General features: G+C 40.1%; 1 protein-coding gene across 1 annotated transcript; it reads right to left on the bottom strand.

Annotated features, from left to right (window-relative positions):
- Positions 1 to 1,627: 1,627 nt before the first annotated feature.
- Positions 1,628 to 24,360, bottom strand: pla2g4ab (phospholipase A2, group IVAb (cytosolic, calcium-dependent)). The gene is made up of 19 exons (XM_069718105.1): positions 24,277 to 24,360; positions 22,820 to 22,933; positions 21,666 to 21,747; positions 21,270 to 21,418; positions 20,857 to 20,970; positions 20,394 to 20,431; positions 19,703 to 19,847; positions 17,541 to 17,677; positions 16,972 to 17,194; positions 16,585 to 16,699; positions 13,652 to 13,789; positions 13,479 to 13,568; positions 12,275 to 12,340; positions 10,710 to 10,840; positions 10,242 to 10,353; positions 9,853 to 10,037; positions 9,562 to 9,751; positions 8,005 to 8,162; positions 1,628 to 3,334 (listed from the first exon to the last, which is right to left on the bottom strand). Exons 2-19 carry the CDS (start codon positions 22,835 to 22,837, stop codon positions 3,176 to 3,178), a joined length of 2,250 nt encoding a protein of 749 aa, XP_069574206.1. The 5' UTR covers positions 22,838 to 22,933; positions 24,277 to 24,360; the 3' UTR covers positions 1,628 to 3,175.
- Between the last annotated feature and the right edge of the window lie 109 nt (positions 24,361 to 24,469).

Here is a 24,469-nt window from a genome sequence, read left to right as displayed (position 1 = left end):
ATTATCTTCCTGCAATCAATTCTCGGTAATTCTCTCAGGGGCAGTTTTCCTTCAGTTAAGGGAAGTTGGAACTATTCAAGGAAGTGAACCTTAAAACGTACTTGACAGTGACCATAAATACATTTTAAAACGTACTTGACAGTGACCATAAATACATTTTCATCTCTTGGGGAGTACTCAGAAATGTCAGAAACTGATGTATTATTATTGAAAACAAAACTAGAGCTCACTGGACCACTTCCTTTTTATATAATTTGGGTCAAGCAAACCTTGGTTTCATGTTAAATGGTAACTTTTATACACTACAATGACTAATAGTCAGTAAGGAATCTAAAAAATAGTCGTGATTTGCACATTATTAAAGTTGGGGGAGTCATAAGAGACAGATGAAAAAAGAATGATAAAAAAAAAAAAATCAAAGAAAAATTCAATCTCACAATGCAACCAACTGCTTTCATGTGAACACCCCTTTTGCAAATCAACATAACCTTATTGACATAATCAGTTTTATGCACTCAGGTGTCAGAAGGCTCCCTCCACAGCCACAGGGGACGGTTTACAATCATTTTTGAAGGCTGAGAACTGACGCTTATGTGTAAAATGATGCAAAAGCACCGTTTAATATTTAAAATATTTCACACATGCATCAATGTTGAAATGATCTCATCACACTTTAAATGGGTCACTTCAATCATTTTACAGTGTTACAAAGAGTAGGGGAAAAAGTTTGCACTTTTTTTTTTTTTTTTTTTCTAATTCCTGTTATTTAAGATTTGTTCGATTAGTGGAATATCAGCAGAGATGAATCCTTTCTCCCAGAGTCTTAAAAACATATGAGTCAATCAAAAGGAAACAGAACACGGTGGAGCTGCAACTCGGCACTTTTTCCTCAGTTGCTGTATTATTTCAGGAGGGGGCTCACGGACGTGGGAAAGATGTCAAATATTTGAACAGAAAACATTACGCTTGGCATAAATTTTGTCTTTTTTTTTATTGTCTCTTACCGATGCACATAAACATTACTCATGTCATGTTTTGCCAGTTATTATACAGGTGACGATCTCAATGATTTCCTAGAACTGGCGGTTTAGCATCTCGTGACGTGTAAACATCATCAAAGTTTATAATGTATGGAAAAAAAAATTCAAATTGCTACAGCTCATTGTTGTTTTCTAAAAGAATTAACCTTCTGCTATAAAGAAAAAAAAAAGTAGGATTGCTCAGAAGTTGACAGGATGTTTTCATAAAAATGATCGATGCTTGTTTTGTACACAGCCCATACATCTTTATGACACTCATATATATCTGTTATACATGTACAGCCAGCAGGTGGCTAGCTTAGCTTAGCGCCACTACAATAATCGCTTCTTTTAGCCTACAGCAGGTGTCTGTTTTTGTCAAAAAAGCTCTAAAAACCCGTTGTACATTGTGTAAACAGCAGACACATGTATGAGATAGCTGGAACTGGAGCAAGAAGCTTGTAAGTGGAGCATTTAGCAGCATTATGAAGCAGAAATTTCCCTCAGAAGTTGATAGAGCCAAAAAAAAGAGTGAATACTGTACTTAATGCTCATAGGGAAGAATCGCTCTTCTCATATAAATCTATGAAAGAAAGTGAATAAATGTATTACCTAAAATATCAAACCGTTTTTTTTGTTTTTTTAAAGAACACGAGGAATACGATTACCTATATAACAAGTAAAATAATAATTAAAAAAAAAAACAGACCCAAATCGCCTGCCAGAAAAATCTAGTTTGAATTCCTGCAGAATGACTACAGAACAACCTTTTATTGTTATCTCAGTTTCTTCCAAAACAACGGGGCTGAAACATGAGCACATAGGGGTCAGAGGAGCTTCCGTGTAAAATTCCACTGCTGTGTGTGCAGCCTTCGGGCCCCCGCAGGTGTAGGTGTAGTGTGTCAGATTCCAAGCCTCCACTGCTGCAGGTGTAGGTGTAGTGTGTAAAATTCCACTTGGTGCCGCAGAGAGCCACTGTTTTCAGCTGCGAGCAGGTCTCGTGATGGCAAACAGCACTCCACCCAACCGGCCCTCACTTTGAGTCAAAGGCCAGCAAGTTGGGTTTGTTGAAGGAGGAAATGGCCACACGAAAACAAACTGTACATGTATCTAAAAGGCACCCTGAAACAACATGGTCAGGCACATAAATACGCCTTTATCCTCCTGGAGAGTGAGTGAGAGATAGAGAAGAAGAAGCCGGGCCGTTTCTATGGTATCAAGTTTTGTTTTTCCAAAATGGTGGCTTTAATGAGACACTCCCTACAGGGGAGTGCTCCCTCCCTGTAGGTGGGTAAACATCATTGAGATGTTTGAGGTATCCAGAGGGGGTGCACTTGGTGTGTTTAGGAGTTGCCATCAAACAAAACCAATGGTTACGAGCTCTCCGTCCATGTTTTCAAGCAGGATTACATGTTTAGACGAGCCATCCGTAGGAAAAAAAACAAAAACACAATGCTATGCATACTCTGCAGTCGCACGATCAGCACGGAAAGAGTTCAGCCCCCAAACAAATACAGTACAGGTGAGGTTTCTGCATTCTCACAGCTCCAAGCTAAGTTTTGCAACAGCATGGCTGAACACAAGTCATTGGCAAGATACAAATGCAGTTTCGCTCCAGACCGCATGAAATCAAGCCAAGAGGTCCATATAAGAATGTTGCAAGTGGAGAAGAATATTTACATGATGTAATAAAGTGAAGTGGATGAACACATGCATCTGAAGTGGTCATTTCTTTCAAACAGGATAAAATAGGAGAGATATAGTTTAGGATTCTCATAAAAAACAAAAGAAAGGATTCGCAATAAGTCTTGTGAATCTGTAAGGGAAGTAACAATCCAGTCGCACTGCAGGGTTTAGTGAGTGCTGATTTTCAGCATCTAGTCTTTCTCACAGCCAGCTGGGAAAGTGACAATCAGCTGCTTGTGATCAATAACAGTTCTTCCATCAGTCACATTTGTGCAAATAAAACCAGATGAAAATTCCGTTGTAGATGAATGTAATCATAAGACTTTTATCAGAAACTTTATCAGAGACGAATCGCAAAACCATCATGATTAAAAAGAGAACAGAAGAAAAACAGCCAGAGAGCTTTTTCCAAAAAGAAAATGCTCCACTTTAAGGCAACAAAAATCCCTAATCAAAGTCTTAGTTTCAAACTACTGCTTATTATTTCCGAGATGATTCAAGGGTTTTGCTTGAGGATCTCTTCTGAAAAACTTATTTTTCGGGATCTCACTGAGGGAGAAGGGAAGGGAGAGGCGTGAGGGATTCTCCTTGCGGGACACGATGCAGTCCTTGATGGCATCTTTAATAACCTGCAGGAGACAAATTTACATGGGATTAAATCCAAAGTACCATCTTGCATTTTCAATGAGGAAGATTATGATGCTACCTTAAATCCACTGGACCATGAGGGTTGATCAGAAAGTTCAGGGACTGCTACTATTACGCGCGAACAGTGCGCAGAACCATGGCTGGCGCATGGAGCACAAAGAAGCGATAACCTTCATGAGTAAGTACTCCAAGTTTCGTTGCTTGATCAAAATGAGCTCCTGAGTTTTGTGAGCAGTGGACCATGTGCGCTTGCGATCTCTCCGGGGATATGACCCCAGTGTACACATCAAATTATGTGTCAAACTCTGGAAATCGTCAACGTAGATCCTTAAAATGCTTCAGGAAGCCCACAACAATGAAGCAATGAGCTTGGAAAGGTGTTTTGATTGACATTTGCGTTTCAGAGGAGCGGAACATCACTGTCCAAAACTGAAAAAGGCGCATCAGGTGTGGAATATAGATCTGCTTAGTGCATATGAGGGCTCATATGTTGTATGCTCGTTGGTTGTCTTCCACCAAAAAGTCATGTGTATTGATGTATCCTTTGTTGGTTGGTGGAGGTGGGGGTTGTCTTCCTTCACCCCCTGGAGTCCTCCAGACAGCAGTCTGTTCCTGTTAATGCCTCAAAGAACAACAGTATGTGACTCCACAGGTTGCAGACCACCTACTGTGACCTTTTGGTTTGGCCAAGCAGTATCACTCTCATTTACATACACAGCCTTTTGTCTACACCTTAAGATTGGTAGTAAGCATTGTAGAACACATTGCTTATGCAGGAACTTATCACGTCGGGGTCACAGTAGGGTGCAACTCACTATCAGATCAAAAGGGGGATGTGGTTCAAACGGAGGACAGTGGAAAAGCACTGAGACAAACATATGCAAATGTTCCCGCCTCAAGGTATGTAACACCTCTTCCTATAGTATAAGTGTATGTGCCGGAAAGGGGGAGGTCAGGCTCCAACAAAGAGACCTCTGGTTGATGTTGGGCTCTCCAAGATGTCTTGTATGCTATGCAGGATGTCTTGTATGCTATGCTTAATAAAAATAAGCTAAGACCAGAAACTGCCTAAAGACTGCCTCTATCAACGGACTCGGGGAAAACAATTGGGGATACAACACAGGTCAGACAGATGGGTTTTCTTTGGCATTCACAGGGTTGTGCACCGTGAATTCGTCCCCCATGGTCAGACTGTCAACAAAGAGTTCTACTGGAACATTGTGAGACAAATGTCAATGCGGCAATAACAACACAATTGTCACTCTCCGCCACCTCTACTAACATACTGATTATTATCTACTTGTTTAACGAAACAAACATTTACTAATTTACACTAAACACCAAGTACACTTGACATGGATTGGAAATTCATTAGTTTTGCAAGATTTTGTAACAACGTACGTATTGGACAATTTTTTTTTTTTTTAATAAAGGCGCTACATGGGGAGTAAAGTGATTCCCAATGGTTGCAATTCATCCTGAAGGGAACATGAAAGTCTGTACCAAATTTAATGGCAAACTATCCAACAGTTTTCAAGATAATAATTGAAAAGTCACAGACGTAAAGCTCATGGCTACGCTATAGTAAAAGTCAAACACGAATCTTGAATCCACATTCAAAATCAGAAGAGTAATATCAACATCAATACAAAATTTCCCAGCAATCCATCAAATAGTTCCACAAATAGTTCAGTCTGAAATGAACGGGCGGCCTGACTCACTTTGCTCACCTGACTAAAAATGTAGACCGGTGCTGGTGATTTGATTTGACTGATGCTGCGAACTGTGCTAAAATCTGCCAATCAAGGTGTTTAGAAAAAATCATGAGTAAGTACTCCAAGTTTCGTTGCTTGATCAAAATGAGCTCCTGAGTTTTGTGAGCAGTGGACCATGTGCGCTTGCGATCTCTCCGGGGATATGACCCCAGTGTACACATCAAATTATGTGTCAAACTCTGGAAATCGTCAACGTAGATCCTTAAAATGCTTCAGGAAGCCCACAACAATGAAGCAATGAGCTTGGAAAGGTATTTTGATTGACATTTGCGTTTCAGAGGAGCGGAACATCACTGTCCAAAACTGAAAAAGGCGCATCAGGTGTGGAATATAGATCTGCTTAGTGCATATGAGGGCTCATATGTTGTATGCTCGTTGGTTGTCTTCCACCAAAAAGTCATGTGTATTGATGTATCCTTTGTTGGTTGGTGGAGGTGGGGGTTGTCTTCCTTCACCCCCTGGAGTCCTCCAGACAGCAGTCTGTTCCTGTTAATGCCTCAAAGAACAACAGTATGTGACTCCACAGGTTGCAGACCACCTACTGTGACCTTTTGGTTTGGCCAAGCAGTATCACTCTCATTTACATACACAGCCTTTTGTCTACACCTTAAGATTGGTAGTAAGCATTGTAGAACACATTGCTTATGCAGGAACTTATCACGTCGGGGTCACAGTAGGGTGCAACTCACTATCAGATCAAAAGGGGGATGTGGGTCAAACGGAGGACAGTGGAAAAGCACTGAGACAAACATATGCAAATGTTCCCGCCTCAAGGTATGTAACACCTCTTCCTATAGTATAAGTGTATGTGCCGGAAAGGGGGAGGTCAGGCTCCAACAAAGAGACCTCTGGTTGATGTTGGGCTCTCCAAGATGTCTTGTATGCTATGCAGGATGTCTTGTATGCTATGCTTAATAAAAATAAGCTAAGACCAGAAACTGCCTAAAGACTGCCTCTATCAACGGACTCGGGGAAAACAATTGGGGATACAACACAGGTCAGACAGATGGGTTTTCTTTGGCATTCACAGGGTTGTGCACCGTGAATTCGTCCCCCATGGTCAGACTGTCAACAAAGAGTTCTACTGGAACATTGTGAGACAAATGTCAATGCGGCAATAACAACACAATTGTCACTCTCCGCCACCTCTACTAACATACTGATTATTATCTACTTGTTTAACGAAACAAACATTTACTAATTTACACTAAACACCAAGTACACTTGACATGGATTGGAAATTCATTAGTTTTGCAAGATTTTGTAACAACGTACGTATTGGACAATTTTTTTTTTTTTTAATAAAGGCGCTACATGGGGAGTAAAATGATTCCCAATGGTTGCAATTCATCCTGAAGGGAACATGAAAGTCTGTACCAAATTTAATGGCAAACTATCCAACAGTTTTCAAGATAATAATTGAAAAGTCACAGACGTAAAGCTCATGGCTACGCTATAGTAAAAGTCAAACACGAATCTTGAATCCACATTCAAAATCAGAAGAGTAATATCAACATCAATACAAAATTTCCCAGCAATCCATCAAATAGTTCCACAAATAGTTCAGTCTGAAATGAACGGGCGGCCTGACTCACTTTGCTCACCTGACTAAAAATGTAGACCGGTGCTGGTGATTTGATTTGACTGATGCTGCGAACTGTGCTAAAATCTGCCAATCAAGGTGTTTAGAAAAAATATCTTTAATGGCAGTGTACTTCTGTCTGAATGAGCTGACCATTCAGTGAAATCAAATATATTGCATCACATCTGAATCATTACCCAGCAGTGGACTCAGACTTTGACTCATATAGAGTGAAAGTCTGTGTCACACCTAATGTAAACGTGCCGAGGCTTGTATCATCCGGTCTGTCATAGTCTTCTGGGATTAAAAAAATTTTGATGTTGCACAATTAAATAATATGTGTAGTTACAAAGCAAAAATGCAAAACGTCCTGACTGACAACATTGAATGAAAGCTGATGAACAATGAACGGCTGAGGAAATGCCTGAAAATCGGTCAGCCTCAGTGATCTGTTTAGATAAGGTCATAATCACCTGCTAAACCCTGATGACCTTGAGTCTTAATAACTGCAACACTTGAGGGTGGATCAAAGACTTCAGAGACCATTTATATAATGCTCTACCTGGGTGCAGCACAGTGATGCAATGGAGCAGGAGGAAGCCACAACTTTCATGAGTAAGTATACCAAGTTATGTTGCTTGATCAACAGCAGCACCTGAGTTGTACATGTGGTTGTGACCACTGGTCTGGGCGTATCTGCACATCAAATTTTGTGTCAAACTTGGGAAATCGGCCTCGGAGACCACTTTGCTGGGTTGTGCACCGTGAATTGGTCCCGCGGAGTCAGGCTGTCAACACAGAGTGCTATTGTGATATTTTGAGGTGTCTGAGGGGAAACATTCAGTGTGAACAACCCGAAATGTGGCGCACTTGAGTTCTCCAACATGACAATGCACCTCTTCACAGTGTGTTGAACATGTACAGGTTTCTTACCTGCAACAACACAGTTGTAGCTCCCCACCACCTCTCCAAGGGATTTGGCTACCTTTCTGTTCCCCAAAGATTTGACACAAAATTTGATGTGCCCTCTGAGCTCAAGTTTCACCTCCATGGTGGAGTTCCAAATGTGCCAGTAGTCACAAAAAACTCAGGTGCTGATGTTGCTCAAGCAATCAAACTTGGAACAGTTACTCATGACAGTAATATGCACATCGCTGTACTGTGCTCCGTTTGAGTAAAATAGTCTTGGAACATTTTGATTGCCCTTCGTATCCTGCAAACATCTCTATTGCTTCTTGTTGTTTGATGCCAAAATCTTTATCTATTCCAAACTTTGCTACTGCACCGAACTGACCTCCAGGTTGTTGAGAGTGTTGAACTCCATCAGGTCATGAAGTCGAGTGAACGCCTCGTTGGAGTACTGGAAGTTGAAGGTGGAGAATGGTGACTCAGGGTCATCAAAGATGTCAAAATCTGCCAACTCCTTCTCCTTCTCCGTCTCTCTGGGAACACCTGGGAGTAAATGAACAAATATGAAAGTAGGTAATAACCAAGATCCACAAAAACTGACTGATCCACAGGGATGAAAACTAAATATACATGTTAAGTTTATCTTGGAATCAGTAACACAGTAACAATCTCACTCCAAGTTCTAAGCTTTTCCCACTTTTGACTGTATCATATGATCTTCATCAGCAGTTGGAAGCACTCTTGTCCATGTTGGTTTGAAGGTTGAATTTCTAAATTCAATCCCGGCCTTCAACACTACAAAATGTATTGGTTTTGATTGATCGTTTTATGAAGGTCAAGAACAACTGTGAAGTAACTTACAGTTTCAGAAAGGCCACCTGTTGATGTGAGCCTGATTTCTCAGCACAAACTTTAAGTGATTCATTCATAAATACACAGCCAGTTGAGCAAGAAAATATTGTGTTTGATCTACGACCCTGCATGCTTTAGGTTCAACCTTATTTGTAGTGCAGACAATGAATTCTTTACTGAATAGAACAAAGTTTTGGAAAGACTTGCAAGAAACTGCTCTTTCATTACAAGGAACGTTTTCATTTCTGTTATTCTTATGAAATTAGTTTAATAAGATATACTAAAGCTCCATTTACTATTGCAGTGGATCTTTTAATAGCATTTCCTTGTTATCAGTGGATTGAGTTTTCTCAGCGTCATTCTATAAACCAGAGGTCAAGACTGACGGTCTGCTCAACATTACAAACAGTTTACTTTATTCAATCCTGATTCACCCTGATGAATCAGCTGTTTTTTGGGGAAACCTAAACCGTGATCGTAAATTTCCTTTTAATGCATAATTGCAGGCGTAAATATGTGAGACCTCAGGCAGGAAGAAGGTATAGCATATTGTCATGAGCTGATACCAGAATTCCATTTATAGTGTAGTTCCTCCAGATGTCTTTTGTGTTTGAGTGCCAATCCATGACATAACATCCATCAACAGCCAGCGGAAGTATATGGGCAGATGACCTACTGAATGTAAAGAGGCAGCAGTGGAGATGTAGGGAAAGTGTGTCTTCGTATGGCTCTTGATGTATGGACTGTTCATACACAGAGCTCTCCCACTGGAGCGAGAGATTCCCGACCAGGACGTGGTATTTCACTTGAGCAGGTCATAAAAGGCAGAACACACTGCGGTTCACTCCTACGTGTGCACACACACACACTCACACAAAGGCAGTCCGTTTCCGCTACAAAAAAACCACAGTAATCCAAAGCAGATGCTCTTTATATGGGTCACTCAGATGAGGGGACCCGAATATAGCTGAATTCCATAGTACAACTTCGAGGAAGAAATGCCTCATGACAAAATATGATTACAACAATACTTTTGTGTATTTTCCCCCTCACACATGCTGTGGAAACTCCCACATATGCACATACTTACCAGGCGCTTTGAATTCCCTGAAGTTGATGTTGACCAGGACAAAGTGGATGATAGTCGGGCAGTTCTTCTCGCCTTTCTTTGGCTTGAAGACGTAGCATTCCTTCAGACCCTCGCGGTCAAAGACTTTCGGGTCGATCTTGGGGAATGGGAGCTTGTTCATCCGAGCCCACTTCTCTGCTAACAGGAGTTCCTGTGGCATATATACAAGTTAGAAAGCTTTGCTCTTGATTTCCTCTGTGTGTGGATCATTTTTAGTAGTTCATGACAGTAAAAAAAAAGTCCAATTCTGACCTTGAACGGGGGGCTGGAGTCGCTCGGTCGTGCAGAGAAGTCAAAGGAGATGATGAGGTCGACACCTCGCTCCGGCCGCAGGATGAGGGGGTATGGAAGGTTGTAGGTCAGGCCACTGTCCACTACATGGATCTTCTTACTCTTCACATCCAGAGGCTCGTAAATACGATCAAACTCATCAGGATCTGAGAAAATGTCCACATATTTCAGTATTATGTATATTGTGACTGGATACAATTCCTAAACAGTCCCAGATGGGATTATCAAGTAACTGTAGCTTGAATCAAAACCACACGACGCAAAATGATAATGTCCTGTCCTGTTTTTCATATCCTTGACTGCAACAAAAATTTAACAGCATTAAGTTGTGCATCATTCGTCATTCTTGCCTGTTACAGCGTCCACCTCCTCTTCAGGGGTAGTGGCAAGGTTCGTGATCTCACTGGCTGGAGAGAACGGGATGTTGGTATTTAGGTTCAGGCCCAACATGAAGTTATGCACCTGGTAAAAAGTTGACAAAGCATTTGGATGGTGAGAGAAGCCGGTTGTTGTGAATTTTAATACAAGAAAAGTGAAAAGAAATTGCAAAAAAAAAGCACATGCAATGTTTTGTATGGACTGCAATATATTGTATATAATATATATAGATATATACTGTACTGTATATACTGTGCATTTTATATTTTATATTTTTTACTGCTATTTTATTGCTTTTCTATTATTCTATTATTATCTTATTGCTTCTGTATGCTGCTGTAGCGAAAAAATTTCCCCTCGAGGATTAATAAAGTAACTACCTAACCTAACCTAACCTACCTAACCTAATATAATTTCAGGGTTTAAACATTTTCAAGTACCTTCCCAGCCCGACCCTCCCTCGTGTTGAACAGAGCGGATTCACTGAAGAGAGAGGTGAACATTCGTTGAACCCAGCTGGCCTCAGCAGTGCGACTAAACTCGTCCTCTGCCTCCTGGCTTTCTGTCCCGCCTGAACGTCAAAGTAATGACAGAAAATATGTTGTTAAATGGTGACAAAGGATTACCATTCAAAGGAGCATTGCAGAGGATTTAGTGGCATTTTGTGGTGACGTTACAGGTTGCAACGAACTGAACAACTATGGTGGAAGCAAAATTCTCCAAAAACGTGAAAACACAAGAGCCAGTGTTTGGTTTGTCCCTTCTAAGTTCCTGTAGCAACATGGCGGTGCAACGTGACATGACTTGTAGAAGAAGACCCCATGTAGATGTTAGGGCTTGTTGTGAGGTAATGAAAACATGATCCTTAGTTTGAGGTGGTTATACACTAATGAAAACGCATTTATAAATATTACATTCCCACATAATTGCTAATGGTTCCCTCCTAGATCCTACACAATGGTCCTTTAAATGTAATAATAATAGTGTGGTGGCGGGGTGTGGTTAGCGTAGCTGCAGGGGGGGAAGGTGTGGGGGGAGTGGTTCAGGGAACGGTGCCGGGAGAAGGACGAGTGGTACAGCTGAACTAAATCAGGATGATTTCTCTCCTTTTTAAGTGAGCAGGACCTGGAGAGGGGGAAGGGGAGACAGAGACGGAACAGGCGCTCGGAGGCAGGGCAGGAGAGCGCCGACACAGAACATTGGTGTGGGGTGAAGGGGAAATAAAAAGGGCATTTCCAACGAACTGTGTGACTCAGCGGGTCGTCTATATCCACGAGGAACACGCGCATGCAACAAATAGTGATAATACAAAGAAAAAACTAGGGCAGCTGCTGAATGCTAAAAAGTAAGAAAATGTATTATGATATGTATACGATTACAGGAAGTTGATTGAAAATCTCTGAGTTTAAAGAATCTCAATTACTGTAAATTGTAACAAAAAGAGCCAGAAGGGATTACCTGAATAGAGGTTTTTTTTTTTTTATTGGCAGCCCTTTTTGAAAATAGTTTAACTCTTTAATAATTTTCAAAGTCAGTTTCTTTAGAACAAAAGTCTTTTGACTACTCATTCTTCATCTTCCTCTGGCCCTTCCTCTTTCTATTTATAGATCGCTCTAAAAATTCACTCACATGTTCACACTTGAGAAAAAAGAAAAAGCATTTACTTGCTAAAATATTGCTTGAAAATTATTATTGATGAGATAATCAAGAGCAGAAAACACCCCATCACGGCATTTGTACACCTAAAAGACAGGTGGAGAAGCCATTAGAAGTGAAAGCTTGTTGATCAGCACTTTTTCACATGTCGATCACAGCAGCTGTTCTGATGCAGCTGTGTCACAGCAACGGATACAAGTGGGAAACATTACCACAACACTTTAAAATGTGTTAACTTTGCCTCAAACCCATCAGTGTGTCAATTTTTTTACTGACACCATTTAAAGTCTGTTGGACCATAGAGAACTTGATAAATCTACACAACAAAGACTCCTTCCGTCTTTCTCACCTTTGCGTGGCACATCATCATTGTCCAGACTGTCCACTCCGACAATGTGCTGTGGTTTGATCTGCTCTGTAAGACACAAGACAATGGCACTCTTCAGGTTTCAAAAGAAGCATGATAATATCATTCAAGGGTATTTGACATTATCAAATTCACTTGTAATATATATCTCTATCAAAATAAGTCCAGAAAGAAATGTCATACACCTGATACACCAATACATTCTTCAACTAAGTGGAGACTTTCTTCGCACCTTCGAACAACCAACTCATTGTCGCAGTGCGCCTGAACATATAAAGGTCACCCGAAACAACTGCATTCAACTAAAACAAACATGATAGCCAAAACCTTCCCACTGCTGTGGTAAGATCAAACAAACACACACGCACACTCATGCAACATATCTTAAATTGTTAGGTGATAGTGAGTTAATTATTTTTAAAGGTGCGTGGGAAACCCACTGCTGTCAAGGCAAGTGTGTGAAAGATCAGAGTAAGATTTGACAGATGATGACAAGATCCAAGACACGACTGAATGTCTATTTCAGTTGGATGTTGTACCGTGGAGGATATTTCATCAGTAGATACCAAAACAAAGATATTACCTTCTTTATTACAAACACAAAGTAGCTATGACTAACAATGGAAATTTGATGTTATGTTGAAGACATGTTTCAAGATCTGCAGTTTTAAAATGTACTGAAGCATATATACAAGTAATTTATTGGCGAATACATCCAAGAACAGAAAATAAATTTTGGATTACCACGAATATAGTTAATTTTATGAGATTTTATCATCTTTTACGTAAAAGGAATTCAATTGATGGCATTTCTTGTCTACTTTATTTTTTATTTACGTCGTACACTCACTCTTATCTGAGAGGAAAAAGTCCTTCTAGTGGCCAGCAATCATATTAAACAGTTCCTTTAGTGGCTGGAGCTTTCAGCAGGTCAAGAACGTATTTTCAGTTTTTACATTTGAAGCCAACATGTATGACGAGATGAATGTGCTCAGAAAAACAAACATTTGGCCATCTTCAATTAAATGACAAACAAGCATCTGCTGATGAAGATCATCATGTGATATAATTGAAAGTGACCTTGTGGTGAGACTGTTTCCTCACTGATTGTTTACAATTAACCTCCTTAAGTCAGACAAGTGTCGGTCTGTCCAAATATACAGAAAGAAAAAGACAAAAATATTACCTAGCTCCTCCTCCATGGTGCTGCCACCAACTGTGTCCTTGACTCCTAACACTCTGTTGAACAGAATGGAGAAGGCGCTTCCCCACACACCTGACATCAAAAACATCTGTTAGTATCATGAAAGGATGCCTGAGTCTTTTATTAAAAGCTGTAGATTAAAACATCTTTCTTACCCATCAGAAAATGAAGAGGGTTTTCCTCATATTTTTTCACAACAGTTCCCATGAAGAACTTGCTTCCAAACAAGTCGGGAGTCATGAAGGTGCCATACTTCGCCATCCCAATTTCATACGGGCTGAACTCCACCCAGTCTGCGGGGTCGGAATCTCAGCGTTAATGTCACAAAAATGAACACATAATCACCATGTAATATTCATAAAGCACCTGATTACTGATCACAGCAGATTAAAACTCTGGCAAACAGGTCGCATTTGTAAGTTAAAAAGATCATGCTCGCAGCTCTGTAAGGTTGGACCGAGGCACAGCATTAAGTTAAATAAAAATGTCAGCATGCTAACATGGTCACAGTGACAATACTATGATGTTGATGAAGGTTTAATCATTACCACGATCACCAGCTTAGTTAGTCTTAATATTATAGCCTGAAAGCAAAATTCAGGGAACACCAAAGTCATTAGGGTTCATGCCCTGAGGACCATGAATGTTTTAAAAACTTTTGTGCCAATCCAACCGGTAGATGTTGAAATAAAACACTAGAAATGTTAGAAATTTGTCTGGTTGGTAGTTTTAGAGGAAAACAATTCCTCCTCTGGGGACCATGACTGTCTGCACAAGATTTCATGCCAATCCTTCAAAAGAGTTGATATTCCAACCTGGACCAGAGTGGTGAACCAACAGACAGACCAACAACGCCATCCCTACAGTCATGCTGCTAAAATGACTGAGAAGAATTTTGCAATGTTTACATGGTCTGCAGTCGTGGCAGAGGTGGACACCTTTGAGTCAACACTCTGGAATAATATTACCCAAACTTCAATTGGGAAAACATGTTTGAAATAACAAATAAGTCATTGTCAGCATGTTCGCACATGTCAAAGGCAAGTACACAATCCCCCACACACTGTCTCGCTCTGTAAATTCTGTAGATTTTCAGAAATGGTGTAATTGGTTGCACATTCATGCTGTGAATCACCTGTTCACAAGTGCAGATACTCAAATTGTGGCCATAAAATGATGCATATGGTCAGCAAGAACACTCAGAGAATTGTAGAGTAGTAATCTTCTCTAACATAGTATTTTTCAGTCGTTCTAAGCTTGAACCATTCTCCACTGACCTTTCTCATTACCAAGGCATTTCCATCTCTAAACAGCCACTTACTGGATGTTTTTTGTTTTTTACACTCAGAGTTGAACTCAGAGGCTGTTGTGTGTGAAGATTCTGGGAAACCAGCAGTTTCAGCAATACTCAAATATAACCTATACATTATTAACTGCAGGGCTCTGCATTATATAGACTCAGAAATAGTCTGTACATTGTCATCCACATTATATTTTATTCTAACTATATATTTAATTCTTAACTACTGCTCTTTTTTCCCCACATATATTTCTACTATAATGTCTACAAGATGGTGTGTCCTCTAAATAATTTTTTGAGTGAGTTTTGTGTTGTTTTTTTCCAAATATCTAGTGTCAAAGTCTAGTTTTGTTTACATGGAATATATAATTCTAAAATAAATTGTAAGACCGAGGGCATGACAGTATTCCAGTGAAGAAGTGTTTACTGATTTCAGAGCATCTGAGCAAAATATTACAAAGTTGTAAACGGTTGTCTGCTACGTACAGCGTGCTATACAGACAAGCACAGTGCACAGTACACATGGAGTGACTGGAAGTGTTGAGGGCAACAAGTGTCCAATTACCAATGTTACCTTACAGACAATAATTGCCTTTTAAATGTGCTGATTATTTCACAACCGAGCTTTACTTAAGCTGTCTTTTGACTGGAAGGTATTTTCTGTTGATCCAGGTCATAAAGAAACCTGACACTTTAAGGAAGAGGAGACTTAAAAAGAAAAACGGAAAACAGGGTCTATTTTAGTCACACTTTTGAAGAATTCATACTGGCCTGTCTACTTCTTGGAAGTCATTTTTAGGTTTAGATGTGATGATGAGAACCAAGAATAGAAAAACATGTAAATCTAGATCGGGTGCAAGTTTGGCCTCGCCCTAATACATATCAAAGTGACGCAATATTAGCTCTTCATCAGTCAGAAATAACAAATAGCAGACTTGGGGTAAGTTTTCTATTGTGTTGTGACCTACACCCTGAGCGAAGGAAGGATCTCTACAGTATTGTTGTCACTGTTTTCTTTGGCTTCATGAGCTCCTGTCAGTATGTTTCTTTAATTTTCGTTTCTATGCATGAACTAAACAGACAGTTAAAAAGAAATGTTTTGCTTTTAGATTACCATCTAATTTTGATTTTTGAACACACATTTTTCTCAAAAGCCATTTCAGTCTGTATATAGCTTCCAATGAAGGAGGATGTTTTGACACAACCTGGAATGGATTTTATAGTTGAAATTAGGACATCAGCTCAGACTATTTAATTTTACATTGTACAGAAGAGCTCCAAAAAGTGTCCCCAAAGAAATCAAATGAGTCTTACTGTTTTACTTTACTGTTTTTTGGTTTTTAAGCCAGTAAATATTCAGCGATCTATCCAGGATCACTTGAGATTCTTGTGCTCTTTAATTGTATTTTTTTTATTCAAATGTCTCAGAGTTTGACTGAAGTGCAGTTGCTGTCGAGGCTACATCGACAAAGAGGAAGTACTGGGAGTAGCCATCATGGCCTTGTGCACCCTACTTAGTTCCTTGATATAGCTCGGTTGCTATCTGCCACCGCAGAGCCGCCATTAGATGACAGCCCACCACGTCATGTCACATTATTAATGTTCATGACATTATAAGGAAATGTACTGCTTGGTTATTTTGCATGTTGCCACATGCATCTGATCATCTTTAGTTACTCATTACATATGCAAAGTAGTTCTGTGAGGGATGTGGGGTCAATGCAACACATAATTTAATATAAAATCACCTGCAGACACTCATAAACACCCAAACAAACAAGAATTTACCCGCAAACATGAGCTCAGACACATCTGGCTTGACATGCAGACATGTGAAGAGAGGAAGAGGACACTGGGCCTGGTTTATTTTATCCTGGATGTCACTCAGCTTGATGTCCATCCTCTGATAGGAGAGAGCAACTCTCTTTTAGTCATTTACACTCACACATGTTCATAAAGTATTCTTAGGTTGTAGGGGTCAAATTTCTACCCCACTACGAGTGCATGGTTATATGTAAATACAATTTTACAAAAAAGTTGTGAGGAAGAAAAACAAACATGTTGAGGAAATGAAAGATGAACTGGACTGACGCACTGGTGAGAAAAAAATCAGACATAGAAGTATGGAATTTAAAAAAAAATGCAAATAAATAGCAGCAGTGCGTTGTCTCTTACCGCTGGTATAAGCGTCTCTCCTATTAGCATACCGAAGATATCGGTGAAGGTAACGGGCTGCCCTAAGGCCTTTTTGGACCACAGAGCATGGATGTAGTTTGTGATGTGCTGGGGCAGCAACAGCCTCAGCGGGTTACTGCTGACTCTCTTCATCAGCTCATTGTTGATGTCCTTTGGGCCTTTATTTGGAAAGTCACAGTGGGAGTAGAGAATAGACATGTACCTACAGGGATGAAGAGGGAGAAGAAAAGAGGCATTGGCCAAATCTCAGCGCACAATAAAATGTTGTAAAATCAGTTGATACATGCTTAAGCTATATCACTCGCTCTTAGTGACTTGTAATTAAGTTAAATCCATTAAGTCAGGGAGACTTATTGAGCCAGAAGTGTTTGTTGTTGACAGTTTCACACCAGCAGAAGGCAGGAAAATTTGCCAGAGCAGAAGAGGGCAACACCGAAGCAGAGTCAGAAAGAAAAAAAGTACAAAGACACAAAGCTAAGGCAACAAAGATGAAAATAAAGAGAGAAAAAGTGTCTGAAAGAGGTCAGAAAAATTAAATAAAAACAGACCACGTGGATCCAGAGAGGCCTGCAACATATGTGGCACAGTCAAGGACCCCAGACTCAAACAGGGCCTTCATCACACCAGAGAAGCCAACCATGGCACGGAAACCACCTCCTGAACCTGCTATAGCTATCACTGGCACCTGCAAAACACACACAGAAACAAAGTAAGAGTTATAATGGAAGAAGAAAGAAACAGAGGCGTGCTTCATCCCATCATTACAAAGTACAATAGCAGTGAGGCTCACATTTTATTCTTGTTTGAGTAACTTCCCTCTGCAGTGAGGATGTCATGCTGGTTGCGTCAAGACTTTACGACATTTTTCTAACTTGAGCCATCAGAAATTCAACTATTTTGTAATTCTCAATGTGCAACACTGTTTCCTTCCTGCAGTCTGTGTTTATCTCAGGCTCAGTTCAGAATAATTCCACAGTCATGCTGGATACGGAGCTCGGGGTTGTTGTCACATAATGGGAGGCAGTAACTGGCTATCTCATTACTCTGGAGCTTCCGGCACATGTTGAAGACATGAGCAGGCCTCGCTGCAGATTACAACCAGCCCCAAGAGCATCTAGCCAAACTCACACTAGCGGGAAAGCTAGTTTAGCTCCAAGCATGGGAGAAGACCCTGGCGCTTTGTGAGGTTTACGGTTCACTTCCCCGTGGGAGAAATGTCAGTGTTTTTCTAATCTGAGAACACAGTCTGTGAAAGACTGTATCACGTTATGAATTGAGCAAGTCAGCAAGTCTGTCACGATTCCTGATCACATTACCAAAAGGCAACAGACCTCAATACTTTGAGCTATTTTTCTTTGAGCAGTTTATTTTTTTTTACTAAAGCTACAGATCATGAGGGGAAATCTGTTGTAGAACAAAGATCCCACAATAAACATGCTTATCACATCCATCATATCTACAGTGTATATACTTATATTGTATGTGTGCAATATTAAGATACTAAAGCAACTGTGAATGAGAATATGTACAATGTTAGGATTTGCCATCTTAGGTTTGCCCAGCAGTGAGCGGAGAGTGACAATATTACTGGAACTTCTCCCACTGGAGGACTCGGAGCAGATCGATGATAAAGGGTCTGTAGGCTACTTATATAACGCTACTGCAGCTTAGCTGCCTCAAAGCACTTTACAATTGTCCTCCCAATATTTATATAAGATGAACTTGGGGTTCAGAGTCTTGCCCAGGAACACTTTGGCACGTGGAGAGGGGGACCCAGGGATTGAACCGAACTAGTGGGCCACCTGCTCTTGAAGAGCTCTTTCAATGGCAGCAGTAGCAATAGGTAGCAGTATCCTTGCTTGCAGGTGAACAGTAAGGTAGCAGGATTGCATTAAGTTCATCTTAAGTTCACCACGGTAATGAAAAACTTAAATGTAGCTGCAGACCTTGCAGATTGCCTGAACTAGGGTCAGTACTTTCACAACTATCACTCTCGTACCATTTGTAAGTTAAACACCGTATGAAGCTACAGCTTGTAAGTGGTTAGTTTAGGTGAGCATAAGAGATTGCAAACAGGGAAATAGCTTTCCTCGCTATGGAAATTCCCTTCAACTCTATCCTTCCCTCTGGTCTACTGCTTCTGGTTAATATTGCATGTTTATGTTCTTTTCTCCTGTTGTTAGGTTAGGTTAGGCTAGGTTAGGTTAGGTAGTTACTTTATTAATCCCCGAGGGGAAATTGTTTTTAATAGAAAACTATTCGTCAATTTTTAACACAATGGAATGGAAATCCAGTGACCTTGCTTATTTGTCCTGATTGCTCCTGGAGACCTTGGAGAACAGTACCCATCCTAAAATTCAATACCAGCTCTGATCATTTATTTAACCTGTAAAACCAAACAGATTGATCCAACATAGAATAACCAGATAATAATTGAGCTTTAGAGGTGCAAGGCAAATTCAGACAGAGCCAGGCAAGCTACTTCCCTGTTTCTAGGCTTTATTCTAATATGCTACATGCTAATGGATGCTGCTTGAATCTGTTAACAGTTTTTGTACACTGTTGTACTGTACGTAGGAAAGCGCAACAGGTTGGTCAAATTCAGTGTTTGAATAAATTAAGGCATCACCACTCAGAAAATGTTTCAAATACTACAAAGCAATTAAAGTTAAATGTCTGTTGAGTGTTAGCCTTGTTGCAGTGTGCCCACCTCCTCTGGAGAGCTGGGGAGAAAACGAGGCTTCTCCATGTCAAGCAGCTTCTTGATGCCCAGCATCACTCTTTCTCTGCGTGTTTGTCTGAACTGCTTCTCTTTGTTGCACAGGCCCCGGCTGAACCGCAGGTCTAGCTTTGTCCTGGAGATTAAAAATAATATATCAGTCATGTTTAATAAAATGTGATAGAAGACAGACAATAAAACTCATGTTTAACAGTTTCTGCTGAGAGGCAGATGGAGGATGTGATCTCAGTGTACATAATACTGCTGACGATGTTGAAACTGATCTTTGGGACAGCTAAGATCTGCTTTTGGATGGTCTGGTGTTAAACACATCTGCAGACATGACCTCTCACGCTTTAATGCTCACCTTCTAATAATGACTAACATGTCAGACATGCAAGACATTTCCAAAACCTCCCACTCAAACCTATGCATATGATCTATATATTAGCTGACACACAAGTGCTTCAAGTGAGTAATGCTGCTTGTAGCTCTAATTTTAGTTTCTGAGGTGCCCTGGGGAAATTCTTTGATGGATCTATTCATAGAATCCAAGTTAGATTTAACCAGAACTGCCCTTCCACATGTGGGCTTTTTGGGTTAAATTGTAAATAGTGCCAACAAACATTTTCTGTGAAGCTAACTAAAACAACTCAAGTTTTATTTTGAAGGTAATACATACCAGATCTCCAAAGACATCTCTAAGTACACTTTGGTCGCCTGTCAAAATCATTAAATATGTTGTTATTGGACAGCAACAGAGCCTTCGACAGTGAATGATATCAGAAATTACACAAACAAAATCAATCAGCTGACAAAATGACAATGCAAATAGTTTTTTTGAATAGTTTTCAAAGTCATTGCATTGGTTAGAAATACAAATGTAACTGAGCACCTTACATTTTCTGAATCATTTAATTCACTTGTCACAATTACCCACAAAAATAATTTACAGAGTTATTAAGTTGGCACATTGAAGCTCCCACACATGTAGTATATCCTCTGTCACTGCAGGGATTTATTGAAGCTCACATCATTGTACAATAGTATATTCAAGCTAAAAAATTGTAGGTGTCATATGCATATTTCTTTGTAATCCACAAGTGGTAATCCACATGTTAAATCTGGTGAGTCAAGTGTCTTACTTTGCCAAAGACGAAAGTCTCCATCTTTTTTTGGCCTACTGTGAGTTTGTTGATGTCAAAGGACGCCGTGCCAAGCGTCTCATCCATCACATAGTTGGCGTCCATTAATGTTAACTGATAGAAACAAGCAAAAGCAGTCTATGGTTAAATAAAGAATAATGCATTAATCATTCTGGCATGAGTTTAAGTTCATCTGAACCTTCTAACCATTTTTGTCAAAAAGCATACAATGATCAATGTACATGCAACTTTTCAGAAAAGCATGAATTTATTTGTCCTCAGATGACCCTGATGTGTTACAACAACAATCATCCTGATGCTAGTTTTTTGTTAGGCTGTGTTTATGTGGGTTTATGTTCCACTACAACATGGCTTGTAGTGAACTGCACTAGACAATAAAATGCAGGTCTAACCTCCAGGACGTTCTGCTGGTTGGGGTCTAATATGAATTGAAAGGTCTCGTTCCATTTTGGGTTGATGTCGTTGTCTATGTGCTTGGTCCTCTTTCTGCTCTCTGGGGCCGTTGGGATGAACAGCTCCATGTACGGATCTGGGGTGTCCACTGCACACACACACATTCAACAGTGTTACTAAACAACAGATGCCCCTGATAAAACTATTCCCCCCTGACCAGCATGTGTACATTTATATTGTCGTTTTTATCTGTCTCAAGATCTAAAATAATCTTGAAAATGTTCCTAAGATAGAAAACCAAGAACTACATACATGCTCTAAAGCGCAGCAAAAATATATATCTTAATGCTAGAATCCCATGATAATGGAGGGGGGAAAAGAAATGCAGGACTCACGCAGGTCACCCAGAGCTCCCTTGGTGACGCTCTCAGCTCGAACCACTGTCACTGTGAATTTGTGAGAAAACTGCTGTTCCACCTGCAAAACAACACTCGATTCAGTTTGGCTTCATGACTTATGCAGGAAAATCAGTCCAACCACAGTGAAAACAAAGATAACAAATCTTCATCACACAAGCGCACAATCCATACTGCAAGAGAAATACAGGTTCACTGTAGAATAAAGTGGCAATTTGTGTGAATATATGGGTGGTTTGGCAGGTCGACCCTGACTGTCACATCCACTGTGAAATCTCTAGTTCAGAGTTTACTTCCCAGCTGTGTGCATTGAAAACTGTCTCCTTACATTTTGACATAGAGTTCAAAAGAGTTTTACCAAATATGCTTTTAGTCAGTTTGTGCTGATGGCTCCACTCTCAATATTGAAAAATATGAGTTCAAATACAACCATCTATTTTTGCTGTGTTGTTTTGACATGTGTTAGCGTTCAGTGCTGTTTTAAGGTGTGACCATTCATGAGGGACACAAAGAGCCTTTAAATACTCATTGTTTGTGATGGCCTGTTATAAACCCTTAAGAGTTATTTATGAGAGACAATGTGGTTTCAATGCGCCATTTACAAATCTGAAATAAGTACTGTAAATGCAGATACCACACAGATGATCTCATATTCATATTTACTGTTTAAAACAACTCTCATTGAATCTTGTCATCCAGCGCAGTGGTGATGAGCATGGCTGTGATTCTGACATGTTTGTTGCAATTAAAGAAATTTGTGGCACTCAAGAGGGTACTAATTTATAAAAAATAAAAAATTACTTTTATATATCAAGGTTATTTAGTCACTTTTTAACTTTTAGAGATTACTAAATTGACATGAGATATTTAAGGCTTTTTAGATTATTACCCTTTTGAGTGCCTCTAAACTCTTCAACTCAAACTAGTTTAATCCCTGAACTGAACATAGTGACACCTTTTGCACACTTGGACAGCGCTGCACTGTGCCAGCATTATTGAAAAACCGGTAAGCTGAGGTCGTCTTTTGAAGGATTTGTGTCATGATTAAAAATATTGGAGCCTGTCCATCTCAGTTTCAGCTTCACTCTGCTTTATACAAATACAGGAAGTAATACCTATATATATATACTTACAATTATATTGGAAGCCATTGTGTTGCCAGGTGAGTGATTCTCAGGAAAGCCTTCGTCAAGATGTGAACTTTAACTCAGGAGAGCATCTCAATCACACACGGAAACATTTAAAACCTGAGAGACAAAATACAAATACAAGTGCAAATACAAGTATAAATAACAATAGGGCTTTCGCACCATTCGGTGCTCGGGCCCTAATTAAAAAAAATATCACATTAAATGTGTGATGCTCCGGAAAAAAAAAGTGTGCCTGGAGTGTGTTTGCAGAACAGGCTCTACAATAACAATAAGGCCATCTGTTTGTAATGATAGTGTAAAATAACACATATGTTGATAAGATTTTTGCATACTGGTTGTGTGTGTGTGTGTGTGTGTGTGTGTGTGTGTGTGTGTGTGTGTGTGTGTGTGTGTGTGTGTGTGTGTGTGTGTGTGTGTGTGTGTGTGTGTGTGTGTGTGTGTATAGTTGATAACGCATCAAGGTCATTGAGCCTTTTCTCAGCTGTGCACCAAAGCGTGTCATTACTGAGGGGACTGAGAGCACGTAGAGCGACTATGTTCACAGCACTGGTCACGTACTTTGCCTCAGTGGTCCAACTTTTTGAAAATGCCAGTTCACTCTGCCCTTGTTCTGCAGCGTATAATGAGTGTATGCAGTGCTGTTTGTGTGCCAACATAACCCAGAGACGACACAGCTCCAAATTTTCATACGAGGACACAAAATGTGAAAGGGACACACAGCCGCCAGCCATGATGCAAAACAGCTGCAGTAATTGTAGCTTTAAAAAGCACACAGTAACATCTCCTCCTCTACATGTGTACTCCCATCTGACACATAAAAGATAAAGGTGGTTCATTTCCCAAAATATATATTACAGTGAAGAGTCACTGTAGTGTAACTCTTCTCTGGATTACAGACGTCACACACAGCTTTTCATTCATCACTGTGAACAGGTTATGCCTGATTCTTATTGGCAGAACAGATTGAAGCCACATCAGACAATGCCTGGTGATGGTGAGAGGGTGCAACATGCAATGATGGGTAATGTTAGGGATCCATATGATGTAAGACAATAAAGATGACAGTGATGTTACATTTTTTGTAAAAATGTAAACATAAAACATGATCACATCCCTTCTATATTCAAGATATAGACTGTAAAATATATATTCAATAATATACAGACCTGAATTTGTGTGCACCGATCTGCAATATTTAGAGTCTACAACTGACAATCACAAACTAGACTAATTAAAAGTTGTTGATCTATACGCGTTCGTTACAGTGCCTTTTCAGTTTCCGTATCCTCTGAGTTGCTTAAAATGTGTTTTCACGAAGACGCTGTTTAAACCTTCACTAAAAAGTTGTCGGCACAAACGTCTCCAAACTTCTGTCCATTCTTAGGCTACTCGCCAACGCATAACATTGTATCTAGTGAAGAAATAAAAAGGCAACGTACCTTATCAGGAGGACGCTATCTACTGACAAATCCTACAAAAAAATGTCATGTTGATCGAGAACTACCAGAGCAGGAGTGGAGCTGGAGGAGGTGCTTCGGCAGATAGAATACGTACGGCCGGCAGCCAGAAAGTCCGTGCCTGAACACTAACAGAAACAAACCTGTGCTTCACGAAGACGGCAAAAATGACTGA

Source organism: Brachyistius frenatus, unplaced genomic scaffold (assembly GCF_029030835.1).
Source record: "Brachyistius frenatus isolate BFR_SWC_R1_liver_20210118 unplaced genomic scaffold, ASM2903083v1 Contig_186, whole genome shotgun sequence".
In the NCBI taxonomy this organism is placed as follows: domain Eukaryota; kingdom Metazoa; phylum Chordata; class Actinopteri; family Embiotocidae; genus Brachyistius; species Brachyistius frenatus.
This window is presented reverse-complemented; position numbering and strand designations above follow the sequence as displayed.

Bases quoted from the DNA above. Each gene is read 5' to 3' on its own strand.
- pla2g4ab (XM_069718105.1), bottom strand. The intron at 13,790-16,584 runs GTAAATTCTTGT...CCGACCCCGCAG, and splicing joins GTCTGAGCTCATGTTTGCGG to ACTGGGTGGAGTTCAGCCCG. The intron at 8,163-9,561 runs GTAAGTATGTGC...ATTTACTCCCAG, and splicing joins CAGGGAATTCAAAGCGCCTG to GTGTTCCCAGAGAGACGGAG.